Genomic DNA, 17,559 nt, shown 5'->3' with positions numbered 1-17,559 from the left:
TATCGCCTACAGCTACACTACAATGTTTAGAGATTTTCCTGAAGTAGCATAGCCTCCAATAATGCAGGCTGTCCTGTTATTAGTGAGGATAGAGAGGTGGTGATGGGAGACACCTCCACACAGTATATACACTACTTTCCTTCCATAAAGGAAACCACATAGGGATAACAGGTCCTCATTAAGCCTTCTATACAGTATATACACTACTTTCCTTCCATCTGTGAACCACATAGGGAAAACAGGTCCTCATTAAGACTTCTATACAGTATATACACTACTTTCCTTCCATCTGTGAACCACATAGGGAAAACAGGTCCTCATTAAGACTTCTATACAGTGCATACACCACTTTCCTTCCATCTGTGAACCACATAGGGAAAACAGGTCCTCATTAAGCCTTCTATACAGTACATACACCACTTTCCTTCCATCTGTGAACCACATAGGGAATACAGGTCCTCATTAAGCCTTCTATACAGTACATACACCACTTTCCTTCCATCTGTGAACCACATAGGGAATACAGGTCCTCATTAAGACTTCTATACAGTACATACACCACTTTCCTTCCATCTGTGAACCACATAGGGAAAACAGGTCCTCATTAAGCCTTCTATACAGTACATACACCACTTTCCTTCCATCTGTGAACCACATAGGGAATACAGGTCCTCATTAAGAATTCTCAGTCCAGTTCTTTAGCAAATTTCACAAACGTGAATTGCAACCAGAGAAAATATGTAATGGTCCTCACTGTATCACCCCTATGCATTCTTACTATTTACTATACAACTCATATAAAAAATGTAAAATGCATTTTTACCAGATGAATGCACAGAAACAAATCGTGTCTTGTGTAACTGAATCCTCATGAAACAACAACAAAACGCATTTAGTGACAAGGTAACTTGGAAAATAAGTAAAAACTGGTACTGTTTTCAGTAGAAACAAAAAGAGATAACGCTATAACACTTATATAATTACCATTATTAGGTTTCATTTAGAACATCAACATCACCCTGAAAATTCAGTCAGAATTGTATCCTTTTAATACTGTATATAGCATTTTATTTGATATTACCTAGTAATAACTGCCTACTGTAAACCTAATCTGGATGATGTTGACATCCCCCTCATTTGTGATATTTTATATAACCAATTACACTTATTTTTAAATATGAACTTACAGTAGTTGGGGGATGTGTATGGCTAAATTGTTCTACTGCATATTAAAAATGATGGAACAAAAAAGTCTAACTTTAAGCTGGTTTAAAATATTTCAAAACATTGAAACATGTATTGTTTTGCAGTACTTTCAAAGGAAAGAACCATCTTTGCAAATACTCCCTATAGATCTGCAGTAGTTACTTTCAGTGAAAATGCTGAAGTGTGTTAGAATGACATGAGAAGACTATACAGAGTGCTAGTATGTGCACAGACCTTACAGCTGCATGAAGCACTGAATAGTCTTTTTAGAAGAGGACAATTGTTGCCACCTAGTAATCTCTGACTCCCCGTGTTGCTTTAAATGCTTGCACCGGTTACTGCTTACAGATTGTCCCTAAAGGTACCCACCCCATTGCTGATGACAAGGATTATGTGACCCTGTGGAAGGGACAGTGGCAGGACCAATGAGAGGGGCAGAGGTGCATGCTCCCTGATGACAGTGCAGTACATGTTACATCTTCTCCCCATCACACTCAGAGCAGTCAGCATGCAGACTCCAGCACCTTCCCCACAGGACAGCTCCACAGAGACAGCGTGTCCCCAGCAGCCTTCTGCTCACACCCGTATCCCTTACTGCATAGACAGCATTCTGGGAAGAGCACTCACCACAGAAAGCAAGAAGAAAAACCCAGAGGACCTACCAGGGACTTCATTAAAAAGTTGTGAGTATTTATCCTCCTGTCAGAGTTCTCAGCTTGCCCTGTGCCGGGGGGAGAGAGGGCACCCTGAGTATATGTAATTAACAGCTACAGTACGTTATTATACAAGTCCTAAAACCCTTTGTGTTTGAGTTAATGTAACATAACATTTTGATGTATCAGTTATTAAAAGGCCTTAAAACGTATAAACTGTTTTTTTTTTTCTATAACTGAATGTTATGGTATTACTTTTAGGTTGGATAAACTTTATAGCACTAAGTGGTTTTTGGATGGTTAGTTGTTTTTAAGTGGAAGGCTAACAAATATAAATTGTATTGCTGCAGTTTTCAAATCACTTATTTAGATTAGAATATTGTTTAGCTTGCACATCATAAATAATTATGTATCTTCATGGATAGACACATATCTTGAGAGAACTGAAATGCAACTTAATACAACAATAACATGGTTCAGATTGCATCAAATGTAAATATTTTGACAATGCCTTTATAACATAAGTTGCTTCTTTATATAATAAGAGTACTGAGCAGTTAGTAGAACTTTCTAAAATGTTTAGGGTTTCTTTTTAACCCTGTAACAACTTGTGATACCTGTCTTGCATGTATTACAATTTAGTAATATGAGTTTTATCCCTTTATAAATGGTGGTAACTGTATATAACACCTATGAATCAATATTTAAATGTGTGGTTGAGAACTAGATAGCAGACTTTTTAAACAGTGCATACAATCAACTTCAACATAAAAGCTCAGACAGTAACACGGCTTACGGCTACTATGTATAGGTAATAAGCAATTGCCAAGGGATCTGCAAATATATACTAGTGTGTTATCTCAATTTGCTTTCCCTTTTGTAAATATATATTTAATGTTAACAATTATAGATTGCCTGCTTTACACTCTACCTGTAACTTGTATACTATACAGATTTGTTTATTTGGCACCGTAAAAAAAAATGTATGCAGTGCATTAAGGCATACCAAACTATTATACGGAGAGTACAAATTAAGTAATCATTAATGCAAACAAAACCTGTAGTAATTAAGAATGCTATAAAATTATATTTTCAAATACCGTAAGGAGTTTGCAGACTAGTTTCTCTCACAAATAGTTTTATTATTGTAGGCTGTGCTGGGAGTTAAACTGCCGTAAAGCCCAATCATACGAGCATAATACTAGAGAGGATCATGTTACAAACCTAGGTAAATATGTAAAAATCTGCTTTCTCCGTGATGGAAGCTCCTGACATATCATGTGTTTTATTAAATCTATACAGTAAAAAAAAATAAAAAACTTTTTTTTAACCTATGTTGCAAGCTAAACCAAGTCACATGTAAAAAAAATAACTGGAATAGTCTAAGCTGTATGATTCTTGTTTTTAACAGGTATCTATAATCCTACACCCCATGTCCAACACAGGGTGGGAGAAAGTTCACCAAGCACAGTGTCCAGCAAAAGCAGCGCTTCAGGAGAGAGACCAAGGAGGAATGGTGAGGATCAAAATGCAGTAAGGAAAGAACCAGCTGAGAAACAGCTCAGTACTAGCTGTGACCCGTCCATATCCTCGGGGGCAGAGAAGAGAAAACAGCGACGTTACCGCACCACCTTCAGTAACCTGCAACTAGAGGAGCTGGAGAGGGCATTCGTGAAGTCCCATTATCCAGATGTGTTCACCAGGTCATTTTCATTATTTTACTTTTACTTTTTTTTTACATTAAAGTGTTCATAGTACTGTACAGTTCCTAGCAGGTGATATTCCAATTAATTTTATTTCAAAACTAACCAGGCCCATTTTAAAAATACATTAACATCCAGCAAATGAGCATAGTTAACTATCCTGAGACTGGTATGAGCTCTAAGCATATGTCACTCAAAACAGCACCAAGATACAGTACAGGGATAGGTAGCCTTAATACACCATCAGCTCCTGAACCGCACCGTATCCTATGCATTAGGTTTGTTGTAATGTATTGGAGACAGAAAACAAGGACACTCCTTTAATATGAAATGATCTCAGTACTAAAGAAGTGTCCTTATTCTTTATTTTGAGTGACAAATACAGGACAATTACTCATTGTTAGGGTTTGTAGAGCATATGTGGACTTTCCCTGGATAAGCTTTATGTGTACCTACGGATTACTTCCTCCCACTCCTACCTCCAAGATTTTCACGTGCTGCACCACTTCTCTGGAATTCCCTACCTCTCCCCCTCAGTCTCTCCACTTCTCTACAAAACTTCAAACGGGCTCTCAAGACCCACTTCTTCACCAAACCCAGCCAAATCTCATCCTAACCCTCTGTTCAACGCTGTCTATGTACCCCATCTATGTCACCCCTGTCTGTCTACCCCTCCCGTTTAGAATGTAAGCTCTCACGAGCAGGGCCCTCTTCCCTCATGTGCTTATCCTTTTTCTTACTTAAATAATCTTCAACTGCACCAAATCCAGCAGTCTTCTGCCACCTGATACTTATTCCAGTGTCATCTGCTGATGTAGCTAACTATGTTTATTTACCCTGTACTTGTCCTATATTATCGTCAACTGTAAGTTGCTGTTTTCCTGTTTGATTATTTGTTTATGTACTCTGTAATTGGGCACTGCGGAACCCTTGTGGCGCCATGTAAATAAAGGATAATAATAATAATGTTTGAAACAGCCACTGAAAAGGCCTACACTGATTTCGTAACAATCTAGACTCTTTTTGTTCACTTTCACTTATGCTGATTGGGCATTGAAAGTGAAAGCAATCCTCACAGGTAAAACTTGCACATTTAATAAATGAACCACCTATTGTCCATATTGCAAGGCCTGTGTAAGTTCTATTCATGTCCCATTCATTAGTGGGTGAACCAATGGAATTAAGCAGAGGTTAGGATGCACAAATGTATCTTTCCTTCCTGGCTTTATCCAGGTGTCTCAGTCCTACAACAAAGACATTTTGGTCTGACATTTTCACAAGTCAAAAATGTAGTCAATCCTAGTGTACTGTAGTGATGAATTTTACCCAGAATTAATTAATCAACAGCATAAGTTGCTGTTGATGGGTGGCCCATTAATCCAATGATTTATGGGGGGTTTGTGTGTTTTTCTTTTATACATCTAATGCCAGTGGCAGGTTAAAGGCTGTTTGAAAAATTCTGCAGGGAGTAGTGTGTCTCCTGTTCACTGTCTATTGCTGTCTGACTCTGATGCAATAAAGATTATTATAATTTACATAAATGTGACCAAATCACATTGATATAACAATAACATATCAGAAATAACATAACCATTATACACATAATAGTTCATTCAAAGTTTCATATAACTTGATTCCAACTTTAGGAATTAGCATCATGAATAAACTGTACTATACACCATGCTCATGGGAACATTAAGATCTTAATTTAGTCTGCCATAAAAAGATCTGACAGACACATCAATTTTAGCAGACAAGTCAATACAAGTGGTACGAAACATAACTTGTACATTGTACCCAGTCCCAGATAAATCACTGCAAAGTATATTCACAAAACATTTGTTTGACTATAGGCTGCAACTTGTTTATTAAGGAAACAAGGCAATGGCATTTAGCTCTGTATTCATTACTGGATGTGAAGCTTTAATGCACATTAACTTTCATTTATATACACAGTACTTACCACAGAATTCATAGTAAGCCTGAGCTCCAGGCAACTACCACTGTTTCCAAAATGCAAATTAAGTAATCATTAATGCAAACAAAACCTGTAGTAATTAAGAATGCTATAAAATTATATTTTCAAATACCGTAGGGAGTTTGCAGACTAGTTTTCTCTCACAAATAGTTTTATTATTGGAGGCTGTGCTGGGAGTTAAACTGCAGTAAATCCCTTGCATAGCAGATTGCCGGAAATAATAACAGTTCTATTAAAAGGTTTTAAACCAAAATGAATACACAGCATTAATTGCGCACAAATAGTAGTATAATATTATTACATAACCCACAGCTAGCCACATCTGTCTTTCACAACTACCACACCTTGTAAGTGATAATTCTTGTAGTACAGCATGCATAAACTTACTCCCATCTACATATAATCCCACCCCCTTTCTATCCTACTGTATCTACTATTTATTTCATCTCTGGCTAACCCCAAAGTTCCTTTTTTTATCTCTCTTTTCTCTTCTTTTTTTTATATATATATTTTTTACACTTTTTATTTTATTTTCACATTTTTATTCTGGGCATATGTAGCATATGCAATTCCATTTTTATTTTTATATATATTTTTACATTTAGATTTTTACATTTTTTTATCCGCATGTATTTTTTATTTTTGAATCTTAAATTGGTTTAATTCCCCATTTGAAGTTAAATTATATATTGACTGTAGATTACAGGCCTTTACATTTCACATACATCCACAATTTTTATACCAGACCCCTTGTATACCACCATTAGCGCGCCTATATATTGTAATAGGGTGTAGTATTGAAGGTCGACAGCAAATAGGTCAACAGTGTCTAGGTCGACCAATATTGGTCGACAGTAACTAGGTCGACAGTGTCTAGGTCGACCACTATTGGTCAACAGTAAATATGTCAACAGGGTCTGTAGGTCGTCAGGGTCTTCAGGTCGACAGGTCAAAAGGTCAACATAAGTTTTTGATGTTTGTTTTGTGTCATTTTCTCCGTACAGTGACCAGGAACCCCAATTAGTGCATCATGTCCCCTCGCATGGCTCGCTTCATTCTCCATGCTTTGGGCAAGGTGCCCCGCTGCGCTCAGCACAGGTTACTTTTTCCAATCGTAGTCAGCATGGATCGTTAAGTATGAAAAAGTTAAAAAAAAGAAAGTAATAGTGAAAAACTCATGTAAACCTTTTGACCTGTCAACCTAGTTGCTGTCGACCAATAGTGGTGAACCTAGTTACTGTCGACCTAGAGACCGGATCCCATAGTAATATCAGCCACTCTATCTGAAGAAAGCTGCTTGTACCCTATATACAGGTGCACTCTAGTTATTATTTAGAATTTTAGGAGAATGGGTTACAGCAGACAGAATTTCATAGATTATAAGCATATTAGAAGTCATACACATATATCTAATGACTACTGTATACAGTATGTAGGGGGCAAAGGCTGAATTCAGTAACAGGAGATGGCCAATCAGTGTGAGAACAACTGTACCGACTGTAATAGAAGAAACCTGTCATCAGAACTTTGGGATTATGTTGCAAGGATATGTAGACACATTAATAACTACAATATATTATTTTGTTTTTTATATTTGAAAAGGTAATTTACAGTTTAACTGCAATGTTTACATGCGCCAACTCTTTTTTTTATCTAGCCAACTTAAGGAATGGAGGATATATAGCTTGATAAAGTTACAGCTCTTATAAATTACTTTGTAATATGAAATTACAGCATGAAAATAACAGGCAGTGTAGGTTGTGTCCCTATATTATAAAGGAGCTAAACAGAAAATAGTTATTTTGATAACTCAGTGTAATTGACATCTGTTCATACATTTCAAAATAATGAATGAATATTTTATACTTTCCATATAGCTGAATGTATATATAAGCATAAATATGTGTTGCTCACACTTTATATACATCTACAGGATACTAGACAAATCAGAATGAGTACTTTCTGTACATACTGATTTTAAATGTGTTTTAGTAAAAATAGAATAAGAACATTGGAGGGTTTCCAGTAATCTGCGATAACCTGTTTTCATGCAAAAAAAAACTGACTCTTACCACAAACTGTGAAAAAAAACCTATCCAATTAGCTGCGAAAAATGTTCCCACAATAATTCTACCGCAAATTTCACTTCACCTACTCTGAGTAGATGAAACGTTGGGTAAAATACCAATTTTAAGGTAAATATGTCAGAACTTGCTTCAGAACCGCTGGTACCCCCCCCCCCCCCCCCCCCTTCCATTTAATGACTAAATAGTTACTTAGATACTTTTAATTGCCCAATAAGTACATGTCTGTTTTGGTGTGAAAATGTGCAAAGCAATGGAATTTGGGGTTCAAGGTATACTATAGGTATTTTGGGATGTTTTATGGGTGGGATAAGTGTTTTTAGGCCTGCAGGTGGGAGTAGTCAGTCTGTTTACACTTTTTTTTAAAGTCGCATTTTATGACATTACATGACCCAAATATATACTTATACCCATTTTTATACACCACAAATTAAATTTGAGCATTTGTTTTGCTGAAAAAAAAAACTTGATTTTATAATTTCTTTCCATTTATTTAACCCAAATTAAGTACCTCAATTTTATTTCATATGACCTACAGATGAATGGGTCGCATGTACATCTTAAGCGCCATGATGAGCGTGGCTACATCTGTAAAATACTGTATAATGCTATACTGTTGTCCTATGTTAGTTTGGCATTTTTTGAGGTATAGACTGATTTCCCCATTTTCACCCTGATTTTTCACTTGTTTATTTTTTGCACAAGTTCCGTTTTCGCACGTTTGAATAGGATAGGGTGAATAGCGGGAGTGTGCATACCTGAGAAAATTCATTTTTATGGCAATTTTCACACGATAGATGAAAAAAAACTTCTTACCAAAAATGTAGTTTGGGAATTGCATACAGAGCAAAAAACATGATAAAAAAACTTTGGACCGTATTCAGAGGTGAACGCAGCCACTGCGTCCATCGAGTCATGCACCTGCATCCCATAAGGATGTGACCGCTAGGTGATTGACAGTGGTGACAGTCCAGGGAAAGGTGTCGATGCAGCGTTTCACAGGCATGGTCCAGAAAACACAGGCATGTCCGGACCATTTTAGGGGCGGCTGCATATCGTCGTGAATAAAAATTGTGCCGGACCGCATGCCATAGCAGCCAGGGGTCGACCACAAATCGATACATTTGCAATTAAATTGCAAACCCATAATGGGCGGCACCACACACATGCTGGCCAGCCTTGCCCCGTGCTGGGTGCCCCCCCCAGCATGTAAGTAGATGGACGCAGATCTTGCTGCGAAAGCGGCAGCCAAGGCAGCTGCTTAGGGCCCCGCAGGTGCCAGGGGCTCTGTGCTGAATCACATTTCCTACAGTATTTACATTCATTGTGCTTGTTAGTTCTGCCAGTAGAGACTCCGCTGTTGGGCACAGGTATAGCTGCGGCAGTGCTGCTGGGAAAGGCCCACTTTTACGCACTTTACACATCTCCTGGGTGTCTTAAAGTTGCAGCCATGGTTGCATGAAGGGAAACGCTCCAAGTGCTGCCCGCAGCACAGCCACTGAGAGACAGGCTCAGGCACTGCAGGCAGTCTGGGCACAGGGGTAGGCTATTGGAGCTGCTATGTTTACATACACATTCTTGGTTGGATTGCCTGTTAAAGCTCTTTGCATAAAGGGGTGGGCATGGCGAATGCCAGATTATAGGCAGGACGGACAGCCAGGGCTCCCCACAAACTGCCCTCTCCCCAACACTGCTGTAGACATTACCCTAACTGCCGGCTCCAGGGATCAGCGCAGTTGGTGAGTTATGTTCACTAATTCAGTCCCTGTACAGAGTGGAGTGGGCGTGATGGACAATCATAGCCCTGCCCCCCTCATGGGCATAATACCGCAAATTCAAGGGTGTATGTTGAAGGTGGCCTAATGCCAGGAAGTGTCCGTTCACCAAAAAGACCTTATGCTCGAACAGGTAGTACCCCCCCCCTCCCCCCCCCACACACACACTCTCTTTGGCACTCTCTATCTCTGTCTCCCTAACATCCTCTCTCCCCTCCCTATCTCTCTCTGATACTTTCTCACTCTGTCTCCTCCCCCTATTTCTGTCCCTGACACCCTCTCTCTCTCTCTCTCACTCTCTCTCTCTCTCACACCTTCTTTCTCTCTCTCTTTCTGACACCCTCTGTCTCTCTCGCTTCCCCCTTCTCCCTAGCACTCCCTCTCCGGCCCCTCTCTCTCTCTTTGACACCCTCTCTCTCTCTCTTGCTCCCCCTTTCTCCCTAGCACCAGCTCTCTCTCTCCCTGACTTTCTCTTTCGCTCTCACCTCTCTCTCCAGTATGACACAAGTAAAACAGAGTAGCTTGTTTGTGCCGAATATCTGCTACCATATCTACTATATCTTATCTGTCCTGCTTGTAATTCACATGGAAGTAATCTGTCCTGCTTGTAATTCACATGCAAGTATTATTTGTAGAAAAACTGAATTTGTACAATTAGTCTATTCGGATTTATATCACTCATCTTCACGTATTAAACCTACATATTTCATCAAACTTTATATGGTTACTGATAAACACTTGACATATATATAAACGTGTGTGTTTTGGCCCTCCCAGTATTTGTTAAATGCACTGGGTGCCTGCATATGGAGGTAGATATACAATGGAAAATGGTGAAGCACTCCTGGCGTCTGGAATAAGCAGGCTTAAGGTGGCATACAGTCAGGCAATGTTTCAGTTTATTGTGTGGCATCTTTGACCTGACAAAAGTGCCACACATTAAATGGCGCTGAAATGTTTCCTGTTTGTATGCCACATTAAGCCTGTGTATTCCGCCAGGAGTGCTGCACCATTTTCCACTGAATATTGATGCCAAGCTATGTGATGTGAGTGCCAAACCACAAATTGAGTATTTGTACAATAAATATATATATATATATATATATATATATATTAAACATTCAACTGGTCGGCGGTACTCCGGTACCTGATAGATAATTCATAGTAACAAGTTGATATCTTCTACTTTTCAAAACTTTATTAGTGCGTTTTCAATCACAGCAAAGCAGCATGTGATGCTTGAATAGATGCCTTGCGCACGGTATCCAAACATTGCAGAGAGATGAGCCTGGGGGTTGCACCACTGGGCATGCCCCCAAAATGACAAAAACAGGGGAACATGTCCTGAGGCCATGCCGTCCCACCCAAATCCATACTCCCTTATCGGAGGTGCTCTGGGGTCCTGCTATCGATTACTGAATAGTTGGGAGGTATGATATCAGTTTGTTAAGTGCATCCTTTTCCTGAATACCTTTGCTCGGGTGAATAGTACTGTACATATTTGTTGGATAGCAGCAGTGGGGGGTTCTTTGATCTCTGGCAACTGTTTTGTTATTGCTGAACTCATTTTATTTTGGGCTTGAGTGAATATTCTAATCTTTCAGGGGTTTTTTCTACAAAACAATAATTTTAATAATTTAGGCCAAATGGTTCTTATCTGACTTCAAATTCTATGTTTCTGTTTTTTGCAGATGTGTACACCAAACTACCATATAGTGCTATGGATTGTTTGAGGAAGGGGGGCCCAAATCGGTGTCATGCTTAGGGCCTCATTAGGTGTAAATCCGCCTCTGCCATCTCTAAGTAACCCCCTTTTTCCATATGTACAGATTAATAACAGATACTAAGATTTACAGCCACATATTGAGCTAGGCACATGCAAGTTGATCGCAGCAGGAAATTTTTTAGCAGTTGGGCAAAACCATGTGCACTGCAGGTGTGGCAGATATAACATTTGCAGAGAGAGTTAGATTTGGGTGGGTTATTTTATTTCTGTGCAGGGTAAATACTGGCTGCTTTATTTTTACACTGCAAATTAGATTGCAGATTGAACACACCACACCCAAATCTAACTCTCTCTGCACATGGTATATCTGCCTCCCCTGCAGTGCACATGGTTTTGCCCAATTGCTAACAGAATTCCTGCTGCGATCAACTTGGAATTACCCCCAGGGGACTATAATTTGGGTTATGCATACAGCATGATAGAATTACATGCAATAGACTGCAATGAGCTCTCTGTGCTGTTTCAATGGTCAAAGTAAAAAATAAAAAAAACGGGGACAAATCTTTACAACATGGGATTTAAGGCCCATACACACTGGGCGAATTTGAGCTGAAAGCAGCTCACTTTTGGTGTGTTTAGCTGCTTTCAGCTCAAAGCCGCCCAGTGTGTATGAACAAGCGATGAGCGGCGAGCGCTGATGCGCGCTCCCGCTTCATCGCTGGCGGCCGCCGTTCATCTAATAGTATTACCAGTAGATGAACGGTGGAGTGAGCGGCTTTCCATAGTGTCCTGCTATGGAAAGCTGCTCACCCCCGCTGACATCGCTGGGCAGCGGGGAAAAGCGTTCAGTGTGTATGCACTTAACGCTTTTCAGCCCAGCGATGTCAGTGATCATCGCTATGCAAACACGCTGGGCAAAAACGCCCACTGTGTATGGACCTTTAGAGACACTTGACAAATATGTTACTTAAATTACTTCTGTCTCAGGTTTAAGGTTAATCCACATGAACGGTTTCTTGGGCTTCATTTCAAACAGGATGGAATCCATTAACCTTTATTGCACACCTGCTCTCTTGTCCATATGCACAGCAGTAATGTACACAGCTCTGAAGTTACCACAAGAAAATGATGCTAGTAGCATAGAGGTCAATGTCTAATGTAGCGTACTGTGTTACAGACACTGTCCCCTCTATGCTAAATTTCCAAATCATTTAAAGTGGTGGGAACCCCTGCTGACAGGGCATTTTATTTTCCTATCTATAGTAGCTACTGTGTAGAAAGGAGATGCCCAGTTGCAGCTAGTGAGTAGCCTTTAAAATATATTTTAGTCAGTGGTTCTCAACTTAGGCTACTAGAACACGGTCACGGAATGTAAATAGCTTGTCAACAATAAAAATGGCAACAGCTAATATAGACCCCAGAATTTAGACACCAGTATGATGACCAATGTAAAATGCTACTTAATGCATTTTACGAGAGATGGCAGCAGGGCTGACACCAGAAATTGTGGGGCCCGGGATTGACAAAATAGACAGGGCTCTCCCTCCCCCCAAAAAAATTCTGCCGCACTGCTCCACCCCTATGTAATGTCATACATTGTGACGTTACATATAGGCTAAGTGTTGTGGACCTACAGGAACTGAAAACTGATGCGCAGATAAGGCTTGTTTTAAGAAGGTCTGCTGCTGATTCACAGACTGGTGCAGCTCTACAGGTATTGGCGGTCGTAGCAAGGGGTAGGGCCCGGAACACCAGTCCCCACAGTCCTCCCCCAATGGCTGCCCTGGGTGCAAGTATAGTTATAAACAAGATCATTCAAGGTACTTGTAATGGTGGGGAGGGAAATCCAGAAGTTAATTATACACAAAGGGAAACAGTGACCTAAGGATTTCAAGTCCTAAGTATCACAGTAGAGACCTGACAACAAAATGAAAAAGTTTGTCCCTGTATTCTTGTAAAAGAAAACAGATGTGAACTAGTTTTTCTGTCAATTTAACATTTTCCATACATTTTAATATTTTAAAAATGTATATGCTCAATTCATTCTGTTCATGTGTCATTTTTTTAATCTTGTTTATAGCACATTTATTGCTTTTATATATAGTGGCACCTAAACATTTTACCTAATAGTAATTATATTCATTACACTTGTTTTGCTTTGCAAATGTTGAGTGAACAAATATTGCAAATAGCCTTCCTTTGGTACTCAGGTGAAAAATGACTGCCTACCTCCCAACTTTTCTTGGCTTGGAAGAGTAACAAAATCACGTGACGGAGGTGCGTGCCCAAATTTAAGGGGCATGGCTGGTTTTTGCCACTATCGAGGAATGCCTAGCGCTCTGTGAGCTGCTGGTATGTCCCCTGTCCCCCTCTTCCAGTGAACAGACACTGTGCACATCGTCTATTTACCACTGAGCAGTGGGTGAGAGAGGGTCTCCCAACTGCCCCCCACCCCCACCGCGGGACACTGTGACCAGCGGGAGGGACAGCGGGACAGTCCCGAAAAAACTTGACTGTCCCGCTAAAATTGGGACAGTTGGGATGTATGTGATTGAGAACCACTGTTCTAGGTAAATAAGTAGCAAACCCATATAGTAACATAGTAACATAGTTTCTGAGGTTGAAAAAAGACAATTTGTCCATCGAGTTCAACCTATTTGTGGTCTCATATGCTGTATTATTATCAGGACTAATTCTAACTTGTGCTAAAGTCAGCCGTTATGTTTACTACTCTTTTTTATAACTGTAGTGTGTGATCTGTTCACCATAACCCTGTATATCCTTATCCATTAGGAATGTATCCAGCTCATTCTTAAAAATGTTGACCGAGTCCACCATTACTACTCTCTCAGGCAGGGAATTCCAAACTCGTATTGTCCTTACTGTGAAAAAGCCTTTTAGCCTTAGTATGCGGAACCTCCTCTCTAACCTAAGCAGGTGTCCACGTGTTCTCTATGTCGATCTTACTAAAAACAGATTCCCCGCTAGCTCTGTGTATTGTCCCCTTATATATTTAGAAATGTTGATCAAGTCCCCTCTTAATCTCCTCTTTTCCACTGTAAACATGCCTAGCCTCGCAAGTCTTTCCTAGTATTCCAGTGTCTCCATTCCTCTGATTAGTTTAGTTGCCTGCCTCTGAACCTTTTCTAGCTCCAGGATATCCTTCTTGTAGTACGGTGCCCAAAATTGTGCACAGTATTCAAGATGTGGCCTCACTAGGGATTTATATAATGGGAGTATATAGTTTGTTATACTGTAGTTAGTCTGCAACAAGTAACCTTTGGATCGCCACTTAACACTGAAGCGTCATAGATTGCCTTTACCTAACAACATATTAAAGTATATTATGAAGGGTTTGTTCTGCTATTATAACACATGATGACAGATTTGCCTGTTTCCTCCAGCAGAGAGGACCTTGCCGTGCGGCTGAACCTCACTGAAGCAAGAGTGCAGGTATGTATTAATCCTCTTTTCCGATACACAGGGCCGGATGCTGAGGTGATCATATGAACTTATGCCAGTTAGTGTAGTATAAATTGTGTAAATCTGCACTGTGGGCGCCCTTATAGAGAACGCATACATATATGCTAGTGCATACTTCCCGCCTGCTGCCACTGTCACCGCCTTATAACTGCAGAGACAGAACAGGGGAGAGAGAGGATTCTACAGTACAGTAATGAGAGAGAGGATTCTACAGTACAGTAATGAGAGAGAGGATTCTACAGTACAGTAATGGTTTTTCACACAAATTTGCAAACCTGCAAACATGGAGGAATATCTTTTGGAGGAATATCTTTTGCACCTACTACAGGGCAGGTGCAAATGCATGCTAACGATAATGACTTAGCATAACCAGGCACGTATGTTACCAAAGCAGAACTGGATAGGATACACTTCAAGTTTTTCAAACTGAGGATCGCACTGCGCTCTTTATAATTAAAAAGAACTTGACATGGCAAAGTCAACACTAATAAAAGACATTAAAAAAAGACACTAATAAAATTAATAAGTATTTAATTGAGGACTAACATCATAAAAAGGAGTAAAATGTTGCATACAAATCAATGATAATATAAAATGCAATAATATTTATACAATATTTAGTGTGCATAGTAGAATCCTGTCTCTTGCCAAATAAAGTATATATATATTTCCACTGACAAATCTGGTGTGCTGGCTGCAGAGATGTATTAAAGTGGCATATACAGATGTGCCCAACTCACCTTGCTAGTTGTGTTATCGCGAAAAGTGTGCCCATGACTATTTGCGGACACGCGTACACTCCAGCTTCCATAGGAATGCATGTTGTGTATGCACGGCTGCGACTAGTTGTGGCAGTCTGCATAACGTCACTTCCTGCAATGCGTATGCATGCGGCAAGCAATTTTATGCAAGCTGATGAAGGATACATCTGTAGGTAAAATGTCATTCAATAGCGGCAATCCAGTTTTGTAAGAAGACTAATTACCAGTCAGTTCTGGTGTTGTGCAGATACTTCTGTACTGAAGATCTTGCATTCCCTAGATACAGTATGCAGTCCAGTTTGCCTCTGCTTATGCGGTTGCTGAAATATCCAAATGCCGATTGCTCGGTCCAGTGTTGCTGTAGTAAGTTGCCGACACAACTACGAAAATGCAGGTGAACAAAAATGCAAGGTGAACCCCAATCTCAGACCGATTTTGCTTCTATATGGAAGCTTTATCAAAGAGTTAGCATGACTCTGCATATATGGGATTAATGTCTGTTTTAATGACCAACACTGCATCAGGCCTGTAAACTTTAATGGAAGTCACAGGAATATTTATAAGAAAATGTCTTTTAGGACCCAGTAAAGCTCACACTACTGGTATTTAAGTAACTGTGTCTAATTGATGTTTTCATATGAAGTTCGCTAGCTCCTGGCAATGAACAGTTAGAGTGCTGCTCAACAGCCGTCTTACAACACAGACAGATTTTTCCAGTAATATTTAAACACTAACCCAGTGGTTGTCAAACTGTGTGCCGTGGCACCCTGTGGTGACTTGGGACACTTGCAGGGGTGCCCTGGGTTGGTGGTCCAAGACCAAGTAAAATTATTTATGGTCAGTGTAATAGGCAAAACCAGCACTGGTGGCTGTCATTCATAAAATATGTGGACAAACAGAAGCAAATCTTGTCCCTTACCACATAAGTGGGTCACAGGGATAACACACAAACACAATTTACTTAATTTAATATCTCCTTCTACATTTCTCAATGAGAAACTATTGGCCTAGGGGTGCCTTAAAAACAATTCTGATACTCTAGGGTGCCATGAATCAAAAACGTTTGGGAACCACTGCACTAACAAGTAACATTGCTAGTCTCTATTTTTCACTAGGATTTTTACAGTACATTAGAAATTATATATTTTAAAATATTTTGTTCAAATATAACTTTCCACATTCAGAAATGTTATGTTGGTTTACAGTATTTGGTTCAAATGATAGTCATTTGGGCTTGAAGTTCCATAGTTATACTCATCAGTTATTAATTAAGGATGACTATTAATTTCACATTAATTTCACATTTGCCATTGTTACTGTTTATTTAATAGGTTATTTTAGTTGTAGCATTATGTAGATTGTAAATACTCTCATTTATTTTCCTCTTAATAAAAGACAAAACTAGACTGAAACAGACCCATCGGGATTATTGAGGTGTTGTTAAGGCTACTTTTGGACAATAGATGCCAGATGTAGACTAGAACAAGAGACACAGAGGTCTTTACCTACAGCTAGTTGTCATAACCATAAAGCATTATGTACTTGAAGACATTGAAGGTCCTCACAACCTCAGTTTCAAAATAGAAGGGACTTTTAAGTGAGAGCTAATATACCATAGGAATTTGGCGACTAGCTTTAGGCCTGGGCAGGCAGCAAGTTAGCTTGTATCAGTAAATGAAGCCAGAAATCAAGGCAAGCTTCCTGAACCCTTAATGTAATGATGTTGGCGGTGGGGCTGCCAACTCTAGGAAGTTGAGCACTGCCCAGAGCATCCCTTGAACACTGCTGGTGATGGCACTGCTCGCACATCCCTAGTTACAGCTCTAAGGACAGTTAACAGACAGTTTATACCAAATATTCATATGTAGCCTAGGTCAGGGCAGTAATAATATGTTCCAGTTAAACGTAACCAAGTCTAGGCAGTAGCAGGCAATGGGTTCCAGTGAAATGTACCCAAAAAGCCAGTCCATGGTAGAGAACAGTGGAGGTTTTGCACACTAAGGCTTTGTTCTCCCTGACATTTAAACTACCCTTAACTACTCAGAACACTGCTAAAGAGCAGGCCTTGGTAGCGAGACAACACTGCAGCCATTTGACAACCAGGAAGTCTAGTATCAACATCTTAGTATCAGTAGTCTAGCAACAAGCATACAGAAAGAAAAATATGGCAGCAACTCCATGCACAATGAC

General features: G+C 39.8%; 1 protein-coding gene across 1 annotated transcript in view; it reads left to right on the top strand.

Annotated features, from left to right (window-relative positions):
- The first annotated feature begins 1,714 nt into the window (after window positions 1-1,714).
- Window positions 1,715-17,559, top strand: part of LOC134949836 (homeobox protein ARX-like) — a 28,596-nt gene continuing 12,751 nt past the window's right edge. The window contains exons 1-3 of the mRNA XM_063938549.1: window positions 1,715-1,889; window positions 3,271-3,562; window positions 14,533-14,578. Of these exons, the coding sequence (XP_063794619.1) occupies window positions 1,715-1,889; window positions 3,271-3,562; window positions 14,533-14,578 (513 nt within the window). The remainder of the gene's footprint in view (window positions 1,890-3,270; window positions 3,563-14,532; window positions 14,579-17,559) is intronic.

Source organism: Pseudophryne corroboree, chromosome 8, assembly GCF_028390025.1.
Source record: "Pseudophryne corroboree isolate aPseCor3 chromosome 8, aPseCor3.hap2, whole genome shotgun sequence".
In the NCBI taxonomy this organism is placed as follows: domain Eukaryota; kingdom Metazoa; phylum Chordata; class Amphibia; order Anura; family Myobatrachidae; genus Pseudophryne; species Pseudophryne corroboree.
The sequence above is the reverse complement of the archived record's forward strand: the minus strand, read 5'-3'. Positions and strand labels throughout refer to the sequence as shown.